This window comes from Phyllobates terribilis, unplaced genomic scaffold, assembly GCF_046119375.1.
Source record: "Phyllobates terribilis strain yellow unplaced genomic scaffold, ASM4611937v1 Scaffold_3__8_contigs__length_932513732, whole genome shotgun sequence".
NCBI classification, from domain to species: domain Eukaryota; kingdom Metazoa; phylum Chordata; class Amphibia; order Anura; family Dendrobatidae; genus Phyllobates; species Phyllobates terribilis.
Window position 1 is genome coordinate 97,665,505 of NW_027362763.1, and position 19,298 is coordinate 97,684,802.

General features: G+C 41.2%; 2 protein-coding genes across 2 annotated transcripts in view; one reads left to right on the top strand and one right to left on the bottom strand.

Moving 5' to 3' along the window:
- Positions 1–19,298, bottom strand: part of FKBP1B (FKBP prolyl isomerase 1B) — an 84,484-nt gene that overhangs the window by 40,715 nt on the left and 24,471 nt on the right. The window lies entirely within an intron of this gene.
- On the top strand, positions 1,451–3,696 carry LOC141257830 (uncharacterized). The gene has a single exon (XM_073672844.1). The coding sequence runs from the start codon at positions 1,451–1,453 to the stop codon at positions 3,683–3,685; it is 2,235 nt and encodes a 744-aa protein (XP_073528945.1). The 3' UTR covers positions 3,686–3,696.

Below are 19,298 nucleotides of genomic sequence, written 5' to 3' on the forward strand. Positions count from 1 at the left end.
ATAACTACTATAATACTGCCCCCTATGTACAAGAATATAACTACTATAATACTGCCCCTATGTACAAGAATATAACTACTATAATACTGCCCCCTATGTACAAGAATATAACTACTATAATACTGCTCCTAAGTACAAGAAAATAACTACTATAATACTGCCCTTATGTACAAGAATATAACTACTATAATACAGCTCCTATGTACAAGAATATAACTACTATAATACTGCTCCTATGTACAAGAATATAACTACTATAATACTGCTCCTATGTACAAGAATATAACTACTATAATACTGCCCCTATGTACAAGAATATAACTACTATAATACTGCCCCCTATGTACAAGAATATAACTACTATAATACTGCCCCTATGTACAAGAATATAACTACTATAATACTGCCCCCTATGTACAAGAATATAACTACTATAATACTGCTCCTAAGTACAAGAAAATAACTACTATAATACTGCCCTTATGTACAAGAATATAACTACTATAATACAGCTCCTATGTACAAGAATATAACTACTATAATACTGCTCCTATGTACAAGAATATACCTACTATAATACTGCTCCTATGTACAAGAATATAACTACTATAATACTGCCCCCTATGTACAAGAATATAACTACTATAATACTGCCCCTATGTACAAGAATATAACTACTATAATACTGCCCCCTATGTACAAGAATATAACTACTATAATACTGCCCCCTATGTACAAGAATATAACTACTATAATACTGCTCCTAAGTACAAGAAAATAACTACTACAATACTGCCCTTATGTACAAGAATATAACTACTATAATACAGCTCCTATGTACAAGAATATAACTACTATAATACTGCTCCTATGTACAAGAATATACCTACTATAATACTGCTCCTATGTACAAGAATATAACTACTATAATACTGCCTCCTAGCTGTGAGGACGTGTCTGAGTAGCTCTCCTGATGTCTGGAGCAAGCCCGGGGAGGGGCCACCCTGGGCGGGGAAGCCCCCCAAGCAAGGCCCAGGCTTCCCGGCCTACACTGGGAGACAACTTCCAGGCTTCTTCTAATGGGAATACAAATCCCAGAGTCATCGTTAAGCAATGCAAAGCAACAAGAAAAAGCTCCACTGTTTCCAAGAAGGAAGAAAGCAAAGTGAATGTGAGTAAAGTTATGGAAGGAACAGCAGCTGCAGTTACAGCAAAGAAACCTGAAGTGAAACTGTCAGTAAGTAAAGAAATGCAGCAAAGTCCAAAAACAAGTAATTCCCCAAAGGAATCTTCTGTCAGTAAACAGAGGCAGCCTGGTGCAGAGAAGGTGAGGCAGCTCCCATCACCGGCCTCAGGTGTGCAGCTCACTCCTCCACACAGGCAGAGACGGACATCTCTGGAGAGGCAGACATTGCAAGAAAACCTGCAGCAGCAAGACACGGTGACCGGCATGGCGCGCTCAGGTCGCACAAGGGCACAGGCGAGTGGCAGCAGTAAGAGTGCTGTGGAGCCCGGAGCCAGCAGTGGTACCATAAAGTCATCTGTGGTAAAACCAAAGGAGACCTCTGTGTTCAAAAACCCAGAGCCATTGTCCAAGCCTCAGAAGGAGACGGCGCGTGCACCCGAGCTGCAGCTGGCAGAGGAGATACCTGGCCTGGTAAAGAAGATGGGTGAGTTACAGCAGCAAAGACAAATGCTGCAAATGGAGATTGATGTTATCTATAAACTGAAGGCTGCTAATCCTGACAGTAATGCTATGTGTGACCAGAGACTTTACTCACTGGGTGTGGAGCTGGCGAATGTGGTCAGGGACATAGACTGTATCCTGGAGAGGATGGGGCCCCTGGCAGAGACCTACAGAAACCGGGAGCAGTTCACCTCTCACAAGCAGGACTTTGTTGTGGAGTCCAGGACCTCTGATGCTGGATTAGGGTCAGAGACTGTACAGGATGAACCCCTGAAGCAGCAGACACGACCTGTGTTACAAGCTGCACGTTTCTGTTTCCAGGAGGGACAAATACTGCAGCAGCAGCAGACTGTAGCTGAGCCTGAGCAGCAACATGTACCTCAGAATCCAGTAGAGGCACCACAAGTCCCAGAATGCTCAACACAAGAGCAGGACATTGCATGTATGACTGTGTGTATTGATGGTGCACAGCACAGCCCTAATGCTGATGCACAGGCTGGGGATGACCCCACTGTACCCAGGGGCTCTGAGGCTGGAGGGGGCTCGCAGTCTGTGGTGGATGTCACATTGCCTCATAAAGATATTGTGGTTGATAATAATGTGTGTGATTTTCCCCCTTTGATACCTAATGCACAAGAGGTGACAGGTCCCCCTGCAGCGGACCCTCCCCCTGTTAGTCAGCCCAGTGTGACCCCACAGGTTCCCCACAGTAATGCCTGGAGCCGTGGTGCTCCGTCCTTCACCTCTGGCACCAACTATACCGGCCAGGCCTTCAAAAGAAGGAACGTGGTGCGATTTAAGCATAGAGGTCTCAAGGAGGATCTGCCGGACAGGAGGTTTGTGGTCAGGGAGCTACTGTGCCGTCAGATGGGGTTTGCGCCATTAAATATCTTTGCAGTAATTAATCTTCCAGACAGACAGGGATATGATGTCAGTTTTAAAATCATGCCTGATCTGGACAGATTCTGGGCTAATTTCCCTAAGTTCAGGGACACGGATGGATGGAACAAATTTATCTTTGTTCCCATTTCCAGGCCAGATACAGTCACTGTAAATATCATCTTCTGGAATGAGGCTGTTCCCCCGCAGGACATTGTGGTGTGGCTCCGGAGGCATTGTGACCTCGTCTCTGACCTCACCAAGAATCGTGACGTTGATGGTATCTGGACGGGAGGGTGGAAGGTCCTGGTGAAGCTGCGCCAGTGTAACAATGTCACTGCCCACTTACCCAACTCCTTCTTCATTGGGCGGGAGAAAGGTGTTTGCTTCTATCCTGGGCAGCCTCGTAAGTGTTTTAAATGTGGCAAAGCGGGTCACCTGGCAAATTCCTGTACTGTGGTCAAGTGCAGTCTGTGCGGGGAAGTCGGCCATGTAGCTGCAGACTGCCAGAATATAAGGTGTAACCTGTGTGGGAAGATCGGCCACCCTCACAAGGACAGTCCCGATGCTTGGCATAACATCTGCAGGGACTTTCCTGATGAGGATTTGGTGGTAGGAGCAGAGGCTCAGGAGGAGGAGGCCTTAATGTCAGGGGAGATACTCACTAGATCAGAGGTCCACCAAGGGTCAGACCATGTAACACCAGAGCAGCAGTGTGAAGAGGGTGCACAGGGGAGCATGGAGGTTGTCCTTCAAGGCCAGCCGCCCCAAGAGGCCTGCACATCTGTATCACCATCTCTACCTGATAATAGTAACAGCAAGCAGACCAAAAGGAGGAAAAAAGACACGTCCTCCCGTAAACCCGAGGAACAATATGATGCTGACCATAAAGCCAAGAAAAAAGTCAGCAGTGGTGTTGGTGTGATGGTCGTATCTAACAGATATGAAGTTCTATCTGAGTCAGATGGAGATTTTGATCAGGAATTGAAAAGAATAGAGGCCGAGTGTGAGAGGGAAACAGAGGACCCTCCGCCTACAAAGCGGAAACCCTTACCTATAGACTCTAATGTAGCGTCAGACATGGAGACCAGTAGTGGACAGAACACCTCTGAGTTATGATGACGGGTTCTACTTCTCTGCTCCTCTTATACTGTGTTCTTATGGCCGGATTTTCCCTAAAATTTACATCAAGTAATGTGAACAGCATTAAGGTGAGGAGGACGAGACATGCGGTGTATGACCATCTGAGATACCTTGATGCAGATGTCTTTTTCCTACAGGAAACAAGATTGACATCTCTGGGGCTTATGAGAGAGGCTGAGAGGGAATGGAGATCTGGTCCGTCATTCTGGTCACTGGCTGTGGAGCCTTATGCCGGGGTCGCTATCCTGTTTAACACCAATAATGTGACTTTACATAGAATGACGGAGGTGGTTATGGGAAGGTGTCTGGTCCTGGAAGCCACTGTTCAGGGTAGACGGCTCCGGCTTATTAACATCTATGGGCCTCAGACAGTGACTGACAGGATCCAGCTGTTCAATAATGTGAAGCCATATCTCTTCACCTCTCTCCCGGTGGTGATGGCGGGTGACTTTAATGCCATAATGACATCTGGTGACAGTATCTCAGGCAGGACAGTGACCAGGGATGGCAAAGTCTTAAAAAGCATAATTTTGCAGACCGGACTGACTGACGCTTTTACGCAAAGAGGTCGGACGCCAAAATTTACTTACTCATGTTCCAACAGAAGTAGTAGGATAGATTTGGCTTTTGTGAGTCCTACTGAAGTTGTCAGTGCCATCAGTGAGAAAACCGTTCCTTTCTCTGATCACCTTGCCTTGTGTTTCTGCCTGGGGGCCACTAACCGTCCTGACATCGGTAGAGGGTTGTGGAAGCTAAACTCCAGCCTCCTGGATGACATGCATGTTCGGAGTTGTGTCCACTTCCTTTTTCAGGGTCATTTACAGAGGGTAGATTTCTATGACAACATGGCCGACTGGTGGGAGGACGTCAAGGATGATATCAGATCCCTCTTGAAGAGACTGTCAGTTAATAAAGGGAGGAACAAGTACAGCCAGTACCTAAGACTGCGTAAGGAATTGGAGTAACTCTATTCGGCGGGCGGGGATGACAAAGAGAGGATTGACCGGCTGAAATCTGAGATAAGGCAGTATCAGTACAGCAGGTATACCTCCCTGGTTCTTGAGCGGGATTATGGGACCTTGGGGGCACCTGATCCCTTTGAGAATTGCCGGGAGCGGGTGGCTAATAAAATGGTCACAGGTCTCACCAACTCCCAGGGTGTATTGCAGGAATCTCGGGAGGGTATCCTGGGGGTCGTGAGATCTTATTATACTGACTTGTTTCAGAGGAAAGTTTTGGATAAAGACAAGATGGCTCAATTCTTGGAGGCAACTCCAATGCCTGACACTAACGATCTGGACTTTTCTCCTTTGACAGCAGAATTAACGGTGCAGGAAGTTAAGGAGGCCATTAATAAGTTACATCTGAAGAAGGCACCAGGTCCAGATGGTTTAACAGCAGAATTCTGTAAGAAATTCAGAGACCTCCTGGCTCCAATTCTTGTGGATGTTTACAAAAATTGTCTAGAAAATCACCTGATGCCTCCATCCATGAGAGTGTCTTCGTTAATTCTCCTGTCTAAAGGTAAAGAGCCAAGCGACATCAAGAACTGGAGGCCGATTGCCCTCTTGAATGTAGACAGGAAGATTCTGGCAAAGATCCTGTTTTCTAGGTTAGTTTGTTTGTCCCCGGCATTGTTGGCAGGCTCTCAGTTTGGCACAGTAAAAGGGCGGAATATCTCTGGAGCAGTCATCTCGATACGGGAGATGTTTGAGAGATGTAAAGTTCTGCGGTGTGGGAGATATGTTGTCAGTCTGGACCAGGCTAAAGCCTTTGACAGGGTTGATCACGATTATCTGTGGGCCACTTTGTCAAAGTACGGTGTTCCGGGACAATTCGTGGATTGGCTGAAGACTTTGTATAGAGAGGCGGTGAGCTTTCCTCTGATTAATGGTTGGCAGGGTGATACTTTTGGAGTTGAGGCAGGGGTGAGACAGGGCTGCCCGCTCAGTCCGCTCCTGTATGTTTTTGCCATAGACCCGTTTTTGAGGTCACTACAGGAGTGTGACTTTCAGGGGGTGCCGGTCCCCCACTGCTTGCCTCTGACTGTTGTCGCCTACGCGGATGATGTGACGTTGGTGATATCTGATCCTCATGAGGTGCTGATGTTATCGGCGGCAATCAGAAGCTACTCGGAGGCCTCTGGGTCTCTGGTCAATCTTGAAAAGAGTCAAGCTCTGTGGACATTGGATTCTGAACCAGGCTTTGATCTGCCACAGTTTGCCAAAGCCTCCACCCATATTAAGATCCTAGGGGTTAAATTTGGGAGGGATGATAATGGCAAGCTAAATTGGGAAGAGAAATTGGAAACCGGAAATGCAAAGGTTCAGCGATGGAAGAACTGGAGGCTGACCTACAGAGAAAGGGTCGCTATGTTGAAGACTTACTTGGTTCCCGTCTTCTTGTACGTCTCTGTTATTTTTCCTTTGCCAGAATCTTTCTCGGCGAGCCTCCTCAGCCTGTTCTTCCAACTCTTGTGGGGGAATAGGTTGAACCCAGTAAAAAGAGGGATTACTTACCTGCAGCGGAGAGAGGGTGGGCTGGATATGCTAAATCCGAGGGTCTTCTTTGACTCCATGTTTATGAAAGTTAATTTTGGTAACCTGGATTCAAGTGCCCTGTGGGTAAATAGTATCAGGGATTGGATATTGCCTTTTGCAGAGTCTTGGGTGCGAGGCGGCAGTCTCAAGAGGAGGAGATGGACAGGTGACCACCTCCCCCAGTATCTGGAATATGGTCTCAGGTGTCTGAAGAAGTGGGGAGCAGAGAAGTATGAAATTGAGAATAAGACCAGGAAGGACCTGTATGTCAGGATATGCCGGACTTTCTTTTGTGTGCAGCCTGCACTGAGAGACTGCACAACTACCACCTTGCTGGAAAGTCTGAGGTTTCTCAATGCAGTGAGACTCCCAGCTAAGTTTTTTGACATCGCCTGGCTGTCGCTACATGGAAGACTATATGTTCGGGGTAACCTTAAGTACCTTAGTGTGTCAGATCGAATGTGTCCCCTGGGCTGTCAGCAAGAAGAGACAATGGCACATTTTATAACGGAGTGCTGGGGCGGGAGGAAAATATGTGAGGAAATATCTTGTAAGTTAAAAGTCCCAAGACTGCTGACCCTAAAATACCCAGATATCATCTATGGTGTCCCATCTACTGTAAGTAACATTGACCGGGGGACCATGTATCTGATAATAACAGTCATAAAATACTATCACTGGCATACGAGAACCCGCGTCTCCATCAGCAGTGAACCCTTCCATCACACCGCAGCCGTGAGCCTGATCCTGTCTGAATTGAGGTGTATAAAATGTCTAGAGATCAGGAAAAATGGTAAAAACAAAACATTATGGAGGAATGTACACATGGATTATTGTTGATATACAATAACAAATCAAATTTTTGTTGGTTAATCGTTTCATTTTTTTTTTCCTCTCGCCCTATTTCGAGAGCAATGGACTTGAGCTAATTCTACTGTAATATTTTTATGTTATTAGATTTTTATTGTTTTTGTTTCTGTTGAATGATTATGGTTTTGCTTTTGTTTTTTGATCGGATTGTATTGTAATATGTACTGTTTGTTTTTTACTAATAAAAATTGCCCCCTATATAGAGGAATATAACTACTATAATACTGCTTCTACGTACAGTTATATAATTATTATAATACTGCTCCTATGCATCAAAATATAACGACTATAATACTGTCCCCATGTACAATAATATAACTACTATAATACTGCTCCCTATGTACAAGAATACAACTACTATAATACTGCTCCCTATGTACAAGAATATAACTACTATAATACTGATCCTATGTACAAGAATATAACTACTATAACACTGCTCATATGTACAAGAATATAACTACTATAATACTGCCCCTATATAGAGGAATATAACTACTATAATACTGCTCCTATGCATCAAAATATAACTACTATAATACTGCTCCTATGTACAAGAATATAACTACTATAATACTGCTCCTATGTACAAGAATATAACTACTGTAATACTGCCCCTATGTACAAGAATATAACTACTATAATACTGCTCCTATGTACAACAATATAACTACTATAATACTGCCCCCTATGTACATGAATATAACCACTATAATACTGCTCCTATGTACAAGAATATAACTACTATAATACTGCCCCTATGTACAAGAATATAACTACTATAATACTGCCTCCTATGTACAAGAATATAAGTACTATAATACTGCTCCTATATACAATATAACTACTATAATACTGTCCCCATGTACAAAAATATAACTACTATAATACTTTGCCTATGTACAAGAATATAACTACTATAATACTGCTTCCTATGTACAAGAATATAACTACTATAATACTGATCCTATGTACAAGAATATAACTACTATAATACTGCTCATATGTACAAGAATATAACTACTATAATACAGCCCCCTATGTACAAGAATATAACTACTATAATACTGCTCCTATGTACAAGAATATAACTACTATAATACTGCTCCTATGTACAAGAATATAACTACTATAATACTGCTCCTATGTACAAGAATATAACTACTATAATACTGCCCCTATGTACAAGAATATAACTACTATAATACTGCCCCCTATGTACAAGAATATAACTACTATAATACTGCCCCTATGTACAAGAATATAACTACTATAATACTGCCCCCTATGTACAAGAATATAACTACTATAATACTGCTCCTAAGTACAAGAAAATAACTACTATAATACTGCCCTTATGTACAAGAATATAACTACTATAATACTGCCCTTATGTACAAGAATATAACTACTATAATACAGCTCCTATGTACAAGAATATAACTAGTATAATACTACTCCTATGTACAAGAATATACCTACTACAATACTGCTCCTATGTACAAGAATATAACTACTATAATACTGCCCCCTATGTACAAGAATATAACTACTATAATACTGCCCCTATGTACAAGAATATAACTACTATAATACTGCCCCCTATGTACAAGAATATAACTACTATAATACTGCCCCCTATGTACAAGAATATAACTACTATAATACTGCCCCCTATGTACAAGAATATAACTACTATAATACTGCTCTTATGTACAAGAATATAACTACTATAATACTGCTCCTATGTACAAGAATATAACTACTATAATACTGCTCCTATGTACAAGAATATAACTACTATAATACTGCTCCTATGTACAAGAATATAACTACTATAATACTGCCCCTATGTACAAGAATATAACTACTATAATACTGCCCCCTATGTACAAGAATATAACTACTATAATACTGCCCCTATGTACAAGAATATAGCTACTATAATACTGCCCCCTATGTACAAGAATATAACTACTATAATACTGCTCCTAAGTACAAGAAAATAACTACTATAATACTGCCCTTATGTACAAGAATATAACTACTATAATACTGCCCTTATGTACAAGAATATAACTACTATAATACAGCTCCTATGTACAAGAATATAACTATAATACTGCTCCTATGTACAAGAATATACCTACTATAATACTGCTCCTATGTACAAGAATATAACTACTATAATACTGCCCCCTATGTACAAGAATATAACTACTATAATACTGCCCCCTATGTACAAGAATATAACTACTATAATACTGCCCCTATGTACAAGAATATAACTACTATAATACTGCTCCTAAGTACAAGAAAATAACTACTATAATACTGCCCTTATGTACAAGAATATAACTACTATAATACTGCCCTTATGTACAAGAATATAACTACTATAATACAGCTCCTATGTACAAGAATATAACTACTATAATACTGCTCCTATGTACAAGAATATACCTACTATAATACTGCTCCTATGTACAAGAATATAACTACTATAATACTGCCCCCTATGTACAAGAATATAACTACTATAATACTGCCCCTATGTACAAGAATATAACTACTATAATACTGCCCCTATGTACAAGAATATAACTACTATAATACTGCCCCCTATGTACAAGAATATAACTACTATAATACTGCCCCCTATGTACAAGAATATAACTACTATAATACTGCTCTTATGTACAAGAATATAACTACTATAATACTGCTCCTATGTACAAGAATATAACTACTATAATACTGCCCCCTATGTACAAGAATATAACTACTATAATACTGCCCCTATGTACAAGAATATAACTACTATAATACTGCCCCCTATGTACAAGAATATAACTACTATAATACTGCTCCTAAGTACAAGAAAATAACTACTATAATACTGCCCTTATGTACAAGAATATAACTACTATAATACTGCCCTTATGTACAAGAATATAACTACTATAATACAGCTCCTATGTACAAGAATATAACTACTATAATACTGCTCCTATGTACAAGAATATACCTACTATAATACTGCTCCTATGTACAAGAATATAACTACTATAATACTGCCCCCTATGTACAAGAATATAACTACTATAATACTGCCCCCTATGTACAAGAATATAACTACTATAATACTGCCCCCTATGTACAAGAATATAACTACTATAATACTGCCCCCTATTTACAAGAATATAACTACTATAATACTGCTCCTAAGTACAGGAAAATAACTACTATAATACTGCCCTTATGTACAAGAATATACCTACTATAATACTGCTCCTATGTACAAGAATATAACTACTATAATACTGCCCCTATGTACAAGAATATAACTACTATAATACTGCCCTCTATAGAGAAGAATAATAGTACATTTAATGGGTACGTAATTCCAAAATTTCACAGGCATAATCCTTCTAAGCCCAGCTTTTGTTCAGCACTACAGGTTTAATGTTTAGCACTATTAGAGAAAATCTGGAAAGTTTTGGGGCGCTCTCCTATGGCATAGCTTTGAATGCAGGTTTTATACAGTTTCAGAATAAAAAGCCTTAACGAAAAGCAATTGGACTGTGCACGACGGGAGCACGCTCATGCTGCCTTATTCAATACGCCACAGCAGAGGGGGAGCATTAAAAGTGGAGGATTTCAGCATGGAAAGCTTGTATCAAGCTCAGTATAATTAGCCGGTGCTCTGCGCTCTTGTACTCTACAGGGGAGGTTTCTCTGAAAAACACGGCTTGTGAATAATTAGGTACACAGCATAGACCAGGAGCAGCGGGACCTAACAATGAAATCAAAGGCTTTTGTACATTTCTCTTACTGTACGGAACTTCACACCGGAATCTATTTTTTCCCCTTTCATTTTTTTTCTTTTTTTGTGTTCTGGTACAAGAAAAGTAAATTGTTATGTTAATTGTGATGTAAAAGGAAGCATAGAAGAAAAAAATGCAATAATTAAAGGGGTTGTCCACCTTTGATGACAATTTTTTTTATTTTTACTTAGATGCATGTATTTTTTGGCTACAAATCATTTTTGCAGTTGCTTTTCATTAAAAGTTCTGCACCATTTTGGCTTTTACACCCATCGTTCCCCAGAAATAGATAAAACTAAGAGACAACAGAAAAAAAATTTCGAACATTTTATCGAAGAGGATGATGCACGGACTTCTGTCTACTGGAACATTTTTTTTCAGTGGGAAACTAACAAAGAGTTAAGAATAATTGCCCTTTTGCCTGTTGGTTTGCACTATGAATCTCCATGTATGGACAATTTTTTTGGAACTTTATACCAGACATTAACAGCACCCTGATTATGTAGGTTCAGTTGTTCACAAGATTACCCATCGGGTGGTGGTATTGCAGGGGCGATTGCAGATATTTACAACTGGCCCCTTTCTGATCTTGTTTTATAGGGACAGCCATGGGCCTAACAGTGACCCCTAAACATGTCCAACAGTTATACCTTTCTGGGCAACATAGGTAATTTTTAACAATATTTTCCATTAGGTATTAAGCGCCAACATAATCTGCAGCTCTGAAAATATTGTCACCGGTCACATCAGTCCTAGTCCCCATGGGGACTCTCACATAAATACACTAGGACAATTTTCATAGAAAGCCAATTCACCTATTTATTCACTTCAAATGAGGGATAACATCTCAGAACCCAGAGGAATTTAATGCATCAGAAGGATGCATTTAGTACTCTGTATCAGTGGGACTTAGCCCCTGGGCTCTGGCACTGCAAGGCAATAATGCTAACCACAAATAATCAAATATATATGTTTTTTAATTTTGCAGCCCTCTTTTATAGGGTTAAAACTGACTGCTCTGATTACCTTTTTAAAATTCAGAATGGCATTTCCATTTGAAAGTTTTCACTTAGACTTATGCTCAGAATTTAAATGGAAGACAGAGGTAATTTAAGGGTTAGTTTCCCTCCAATTTGGGTCAGTTTCAGAGAGAAGGAGCAGCAGGTTGAAGTTGTGCCTCCTGAATAGCCTGCGACTTTAAGGTGGGTGACAGGGACAGTTGTCAGATACAGTAAGGTGACACCAGGCTGTGTTACAGAGGAGAGGTTACCTCTGTAAGTGACCCTGGAGGCAGCTAAAGTAAAGAGAAACTATATAATATTAGGCGAAGGGCTGTTGCTACTGAGAACGTGAAGCAGGTGGAGGGTGAGAATCTCACACAACATGTCACTGAAAAATCTAAAATTTTGTTGCTCAAAACAAAATAAAAGAAATTACTCAATAATGCGGGTCTTGTGTACAGATTCCATCCGGACTCGGTGCTGCTAAGCATCTATTATCCAAGGTCACACAGTACACAAGCCTGCTCCATGCACAACGTCCTACATAGATGCACATTTATGCCCCAATATAGCGGCTTTCCTGAGATAAAAGACTCTTATTAGATTTATCACCCTCTTAAGATATTGAGTAATGGAATTATATTCATATAGCACAATGCAGTGAGACACAGTAAGGCTCAGATTTTTCTTTCTTTTCACTTCCTCCCCATTTTTTTTGCCCATTTTTATCTTTTCCATTAATTTATTATGGATTCTGTATCATTTTTGGATTAGTTTTTTGTTTTTGCAGGCTATTTTTTGTTGTTGTCATTATTAGGCTTGCTTTACATTGTTGCTGTGATTTCGATTTTCATTATCCAGATGCTTTTGTTTGTTTTTTCTTATTTATTCCAGATTCATCATTTGAGACTTTTGAAAATATCACAACATTTTTGCACAATTATACTTCAGGCGTATGGAAAACTTTGATATATAAACTGGCCTTTTTTTCTGGTGCATACAGCACATATAGGGCTATGATATGATACAAAGATAGACTAAAAGGGATCAGGGCAACTCTCCACCCGCAAACCAAAATGTGATTATACTTTTTCATGTACACTCCTGACCCCGGATGCCCTTCGTTGTGCAGCCGCCACCTCTTTTTGTTATTTCCTTGGCCCATTCTCCACCAGAGAGGCATTGGGATCGCTGTTGAAAGTGTAAGCCGCGCCTTCCCTGAATTTTTTCTGCCAATAGGATACAGCCGTCATTGGGACTAGCCCATCACAAACCAATGGAAAGACAGTGGAGGCGCGGTTCAGCCTTTCCACCGTGCTCCCTCTGCCTTATAGATGGCCACTTTAGAGAAGAGGTCAACAGGCCGCCAAACTAACAGATGTCACTATATAGTCATCTTTAAGTTCGAAGGTGGAGGGTTGCGTTAAGAATCACTATGCTACATACTAATGAATCAGATGTACACCATTGACCTAGATTTGGGTTAGTCATTGCTGTGAGTGTGAGAGAGTCCCCAGTAGTGAGAGCATCGATGATCTACCCTTAAAAAATGAATAAGTATCGAACCCCCACCAATCATTAATATCAGATTGGTGGGGGTCCGATACACAACACATTCACCAATCAGCTGATTGAAGGCCTGTGGCGTGACACAGCGCTGTACATAGTTTAGTGGCCATGAGTGGTACTGCAGCTGTTTCCCATTTATGGCAGAATTCACGAGGTCACCTGTCTATTAAAGGTTTTGGACCTAGGCTTCAAGCTATCCCCTATCCATATGGAAGGCTACTATGAGACCCGTAAATTGGGGGGCACTCTTTGCTAAACGGACCCCACCGCAGCCTAGTTCTTCTGAAATCTGTCATATATGTATGGCAATAGCTGGAAGGATTTGTTTGGAGCGCATGGCAGCAAGCTCTGATCATGATTCAACCGCTTAGATGCCTTGGTAAACAGCGATGACGACATCTAAGCGGTTAGATAGGGTAGCAACTTTCTGTCATCCTTTTTTGGGCAACGGGAAGCAATAACGAGAACCTGATGAGCTAATGACATGTCCTAAGATTTATCGCATGGCCAAAACTCAACCCAACGGCTGCACGATTGTGGAACAAGATCGCGTGGCAACTATCTATCACGGCGGGCAAAGTTCCGGCAGCACGTGGCGTGTCGTCTCATCCCAAGTCAGATTTAAAAGGATTCAGTTGAGGGCTACAATTTAATTAAGCTTATATCAGTCAGTTTTATGGGGCTGAGCTGTAATACCAGAAACAGCCTGTGGGCAAGAGTGGCGCTATTATAAAAAAAAAAAATGTAAATAAACCCCTTTTTTGATTCTCAGAAAGCCTTTTTTTTTTTCTTGTATCTAACAACAGGGTTTACCCATCACGTCCGCCTCATAAAGAAACGAAAACAACCCCACCTCCAATCATGGAGTGGTTAAAAATGAACACTGCGATACCGAGGAAGACAATATGTGCCGTATATAGAAACAATTACTCGCTATACATCCAAGCGGTAAAATTATCTGCACTCATTACGCCTATTAATTTTCTAAAAGATCATTTGGGACCCGGTTCTAAGGCACAAACCCAAAGCCGCTAATTAGCAGTAATGCATTTTCTCTTCCAGCGGGATTAGAAAGCTTAATGTTAATATAATAACATATGCCAAGACATGCCGAGCAGTGTGTGGGTTACAGCTTCGGAGCGAGGGGGGAAACTGATAGAACAATGGCACAGTCTGCTCGCGGCTGTCACTCCACCGCGCTACAACGTCACACAGACACCTACTTGCTCAGTGACTAACAATTATGTGGGTCTGCCGTACGGATGGAGGCAAATGTTACAGCCACCCGCTAATCCAGCACAGACTTCTGTGCAAAAAAAAACCCCTTCACTGCTGCCTGGATGCGAGCAATATTTCCCAACCCCACTTAAACTACAACTCCCATCCTATTTTAGAGGCACATTATGGCCATGTTATTCATGCAGTACTCTGTCGGGACATTTTTATGCTATATGTGTCCGTATCATGTAGCCACCCAGTGGTTGTGATGTGAACTGCAGCCTGTTGAGGGTTTTGTTGGCACGTCATGATAATGTATTAAAGGGGTTTAATTTTTTTTACTACGGACTTCCGCACCGACAGAGCAGCGGCTTCTCTTCCGCTTTGCGCTGTCGACAGGGGGTAACTGCTGACGTCATGCCGATTGACAGCTGGCTCCCCGCTGCATAACTGCGGGGAGCCAACAGTCAATCAACATGACGTCGGCAGTCATGCTCCGTCGACAGAGCAGAAGAGGAGGAGCTGCTCTATTGATGCTGGAGCAGCTGAATCACTGGCAGGAGCGCTTGGTGACCGCTCTGAGCATGCACCGGATAAAGCAGCCATTGTTAGTTTTTGGGCTTATAGTAAAACAAAATATATGGAAAAATAGTCTTGGACCAGCGAAGAGTGGCCCATGAAGAACTAGGGGGGGTATATATTGTGCTTTTTATTATACACTTTGGGTAAAATGTTTATTCTCGGCTTGCAGATTGTGGGCAAATCCGCTGCAAATTCTGCAAAAATGCATTTTATTGCAGATTTTGACAATGCATTCAAATTAATTGGGAAAATTAGCACTAAATGAGCATAAATTGACATGTTGTGGATTTAAAGGGAACCTGTAAGCCCGTTTTTACATATGGAAGTAGTGGTACGACTGTATAGATGCCTGTCCCCCCAATCAAAATGATACCTTTTTGATAGACATCCGATGTGCCAGTCATGAGAAATGTAGTGCAGAAACCATATGCAAATGAGGGTGGAAGTGCACTGGGGGCGTGTCAGAAAAATGTATTGACACACCCCTAGTGCACTGATTTATTTATGGCTTCTATTCTTGATTTCTCATGACTGGAGGATTGGATCTCTACAAAAATGGTATCATTTTTACTGGGGAACAAGCACCAACACAGCCAGACCACTACACCCATATGTGACAAAGAGCTCAGAGCTTCCCTTTAAAATTCTGCACTGTAGGGCAATTTGTGTGCGACTGAGAATAATTCAGATCTCAGCTACTATACTGTCATTGTATTTTGTATGGATTTTCCATCGGAAAATCAAAACAAAAATTCCTGGTAATTCGGGTATTCTTGACCGCTCCCTAAATCGGCGGATTTTGATCTCTCAGTTAGGATCTAAGGGATAACGTTTCTCTTTGTGGAGAATGACAAAGCCAGGCCTAGCATGTCAGAGTGAGGAGACTTAAATGCCTTGCATTCTCCTCTGGGAAATTAAATATGCAAATTGTCTCTTCAAATAGGAAGAGCACTAGAACTCTAGCGCCACCTATTGGAAGTAGCAATGCTAAAATTCAATATCGACCCTTTAACAAGCCTTGTCATAGGACTTAGGATAAAAGCCAAAACAGAATCTCAATTTGCAGATATGGTGTTTCGTGATGTTGCCCCTCATCAGTGCAGAGTATGAGATCCCATTTGGCTAGGTGAGAGGCTTAAGACTGGGATCTAAGGGGTAATGTTTCTCCTTGTGGAGAGTGACAAGCCCCTTAGTTCCCAGTCTTAAGCCTCTAACCTAGCCAAATTGGATCTCATACTTTGCACTGACGAGAGGGCAATACCCCGAAACACTGTATCTGCAAAGTGAGAGTCGGGTTTGGCTTTTATCCTAAGTCATATGGTTAAGCTCGTTAAAGGTTCGATATTGACTTTTAGGATTGCTACTTCCAATAGGTGGCGCTAGAGTTCAAGGCCTCTTCCTATTTGAAGAGACAATTGGCATATTTGAGCTCTCAATTAGATATTAGAGTTTTGAGTCCTATAAAGAGATAACAAGAAATCAATCAGCCTAGAAACTTTTAGACTGCAACATTTTTTTTTTCAAGAAGGAAATTCAGAGCATGCTTGGACTTGTAGTTTCAGATGCGCTGCAGACCATGAAGATCTCGTGCCCTACTCAGACACAAAACTACTCGCATGATTTCAACTCTTCCACCAAAACATCCTGTGTAGGGTTAAACTGGTGATGCAGAGCTAAATATATATCTCTACTGTGCTGGCTGTTTAACCCCTCCATGACGGGAGCATTTTCCATTTTTTGCATTTTCGTTTTTTGCTCCCCTTCTTCCCAGAGCCAGAACTTTTTTATTTTTCATTCAATATGGCGGTGTGAGGGCTTATTTTTTTGCGGGACGAGTTGTACTTTTAAACGTCATCACTGGTTTTACCGTATCGTGTGCTGGAAAACGGGAAAAAAATTCCTAGTGTGGTGAAATTGCAAAAAAAAAATGCAATTCCACAGTTGTTTTTTTAAATTTTTTTTTCTTTCCATGTTCACTGAATGCTAAAACTGACCTGCCATTATTATTCTCCAGGTCGTTACGAGTTCGTAGACACCAGACATGTATAGGTTCTTTTTCATTTAAGTGGTGAAAAAAAAAATCCAAAGTTTGCTAAAAAAAAAAAAAAAGACCTGGGTGAGGGCTTATTTTTTTGCGCACTGAGCTGATGTTTTTATTGATGCCATTTTGGGATAAATCTGATGTTTTGATCGCCCGTTATTGCATTTTACTGCAATGTTGCAGGGACCAAAAAGACCATAATTCTGGAATTTGGAATTCCTTTCTCGTTACGCCGTTTACCGATCGGATTAATTCTTTTTTATATCGATAGATCGGTGGATTCTGAACGCGGCGATACCAAATATGTGTATGTGTTTTTTTTTTATTATTTTATTTTGAATGGGGAGAAAGGGGGGTGATTTAAACTTTTATATTTGTTATTTTTTTAATATTTTTAAAACCATTTTTTTTACACTTTCTGCATGCTTCTATAGTCTCCATAGGAGACTAGAAGCTGCAGTTTTCTGATTGCTTCTACTGCATAGAGGTGATGATGAGCAGATCGCCTGTATGTAGCAGAAATGCTCCTGTGCTATGAGCGCCGACCACTAGGTGGCGCTCATAGCAATCTTTTCATGACAACCACAGGGGTCTGCTGCAGACCCAGGGTTGTCATGCCCACCCATCAGTGACCCGCGATCACATGACGGGGTCACTGATGGGCGGGGTAAGTTGCGCGCTTCCGGCGCGGCGCTGTTAAATACCGCTGTCAGAGATTGACAGCGGCATTTAACTAGCTAACAGCCGCGGGTGGATCACGATTCCACCCGCGGCTGTTGCGGGCACATGTCAGCTGTATAAATCAGCTGACATGTGCCCTGTTCAGTGCAGGCTCACCGCCGGAGCCCCCGCCGAACTGGCCATTCCGACGTGGTGCGTACTGTTACTGACCACAGGGTATTTGGAAGTCTTTAAGGGGTTGTCCAACTTTGGGGACAATTTTTATCTTTTAATTAAATGCATGTATTTAAGGCTAAAAATCATTTTTGCAATTGGGTTTCATTAAAAAATTTTCACCATTTGGATTTTATAGGCTCTTTCTTTTCCTGCACATACAACTTTGATGTGGTCTGTGGTCAGACATAAGCTGAGGAGCTCAGAAAAAGACAGATAAAAGAGTCAGAAACTTTGCCATTGGACTGTCAGAATGTGCTCACTGATGGATTCTCAGTAAACTCATTTTGCAGCCAGCAATAGACACCGAGGCTATAGAACGTAAATGCTGCAACATTTTGAATGGAACCCAATTGTAAAAATTATTTTTAGCCCCAATTACATGCAAAAAAAGACTGTCCAGAAAGGGGAAAACCTCTTTAATTCACTTCACATATCTCAGGGAAAAAAATAAATGTTGCACACACAATTTATAAGACCAGAAATCTAGGCTAATTATTTTCAAATCAATATGGTGGTGACAGCTCTGTTTTTTCAGATACAGAGCTCCAATTCTCTTTACAAAATAATTTCAAATATTAAATTCTTGCTGCCAGCAGCTGCCACTAGAGGGAGCTCATTACATTTAATTTTTTAAATTGAAATCAAAAATAGTAGCCTGAGCTCCCTCTAGTGGTGATAGCTGGCATGCAGAATTCATACCGCGATTTATCCTCCAATATGATATTGCTATAATAATAATAATAATAATATAGGCAGCATTTTAAAAGAAATAGCTGATTAAGATTACATTAAATGACAGGGTATTTTGGATGACAGGTGATTGTTTTTTAATAATTTCCTGCTGCAATGATGGCTTGTTGACATGTACATGAGACCTCTGCAGCCAATCACTGGCTGCACAGGTAACAGTGTAGAGAGTTAGCAGGAAGTAGAGATCAGCTGGGGACATGGGTAAGCGGAACAGGAGTGACAAACCTATTAAGAAATTGCACTATTAGTGATTCCAAGATCGGGTGTAATAATTGGTATTGGTAACAGGGAATA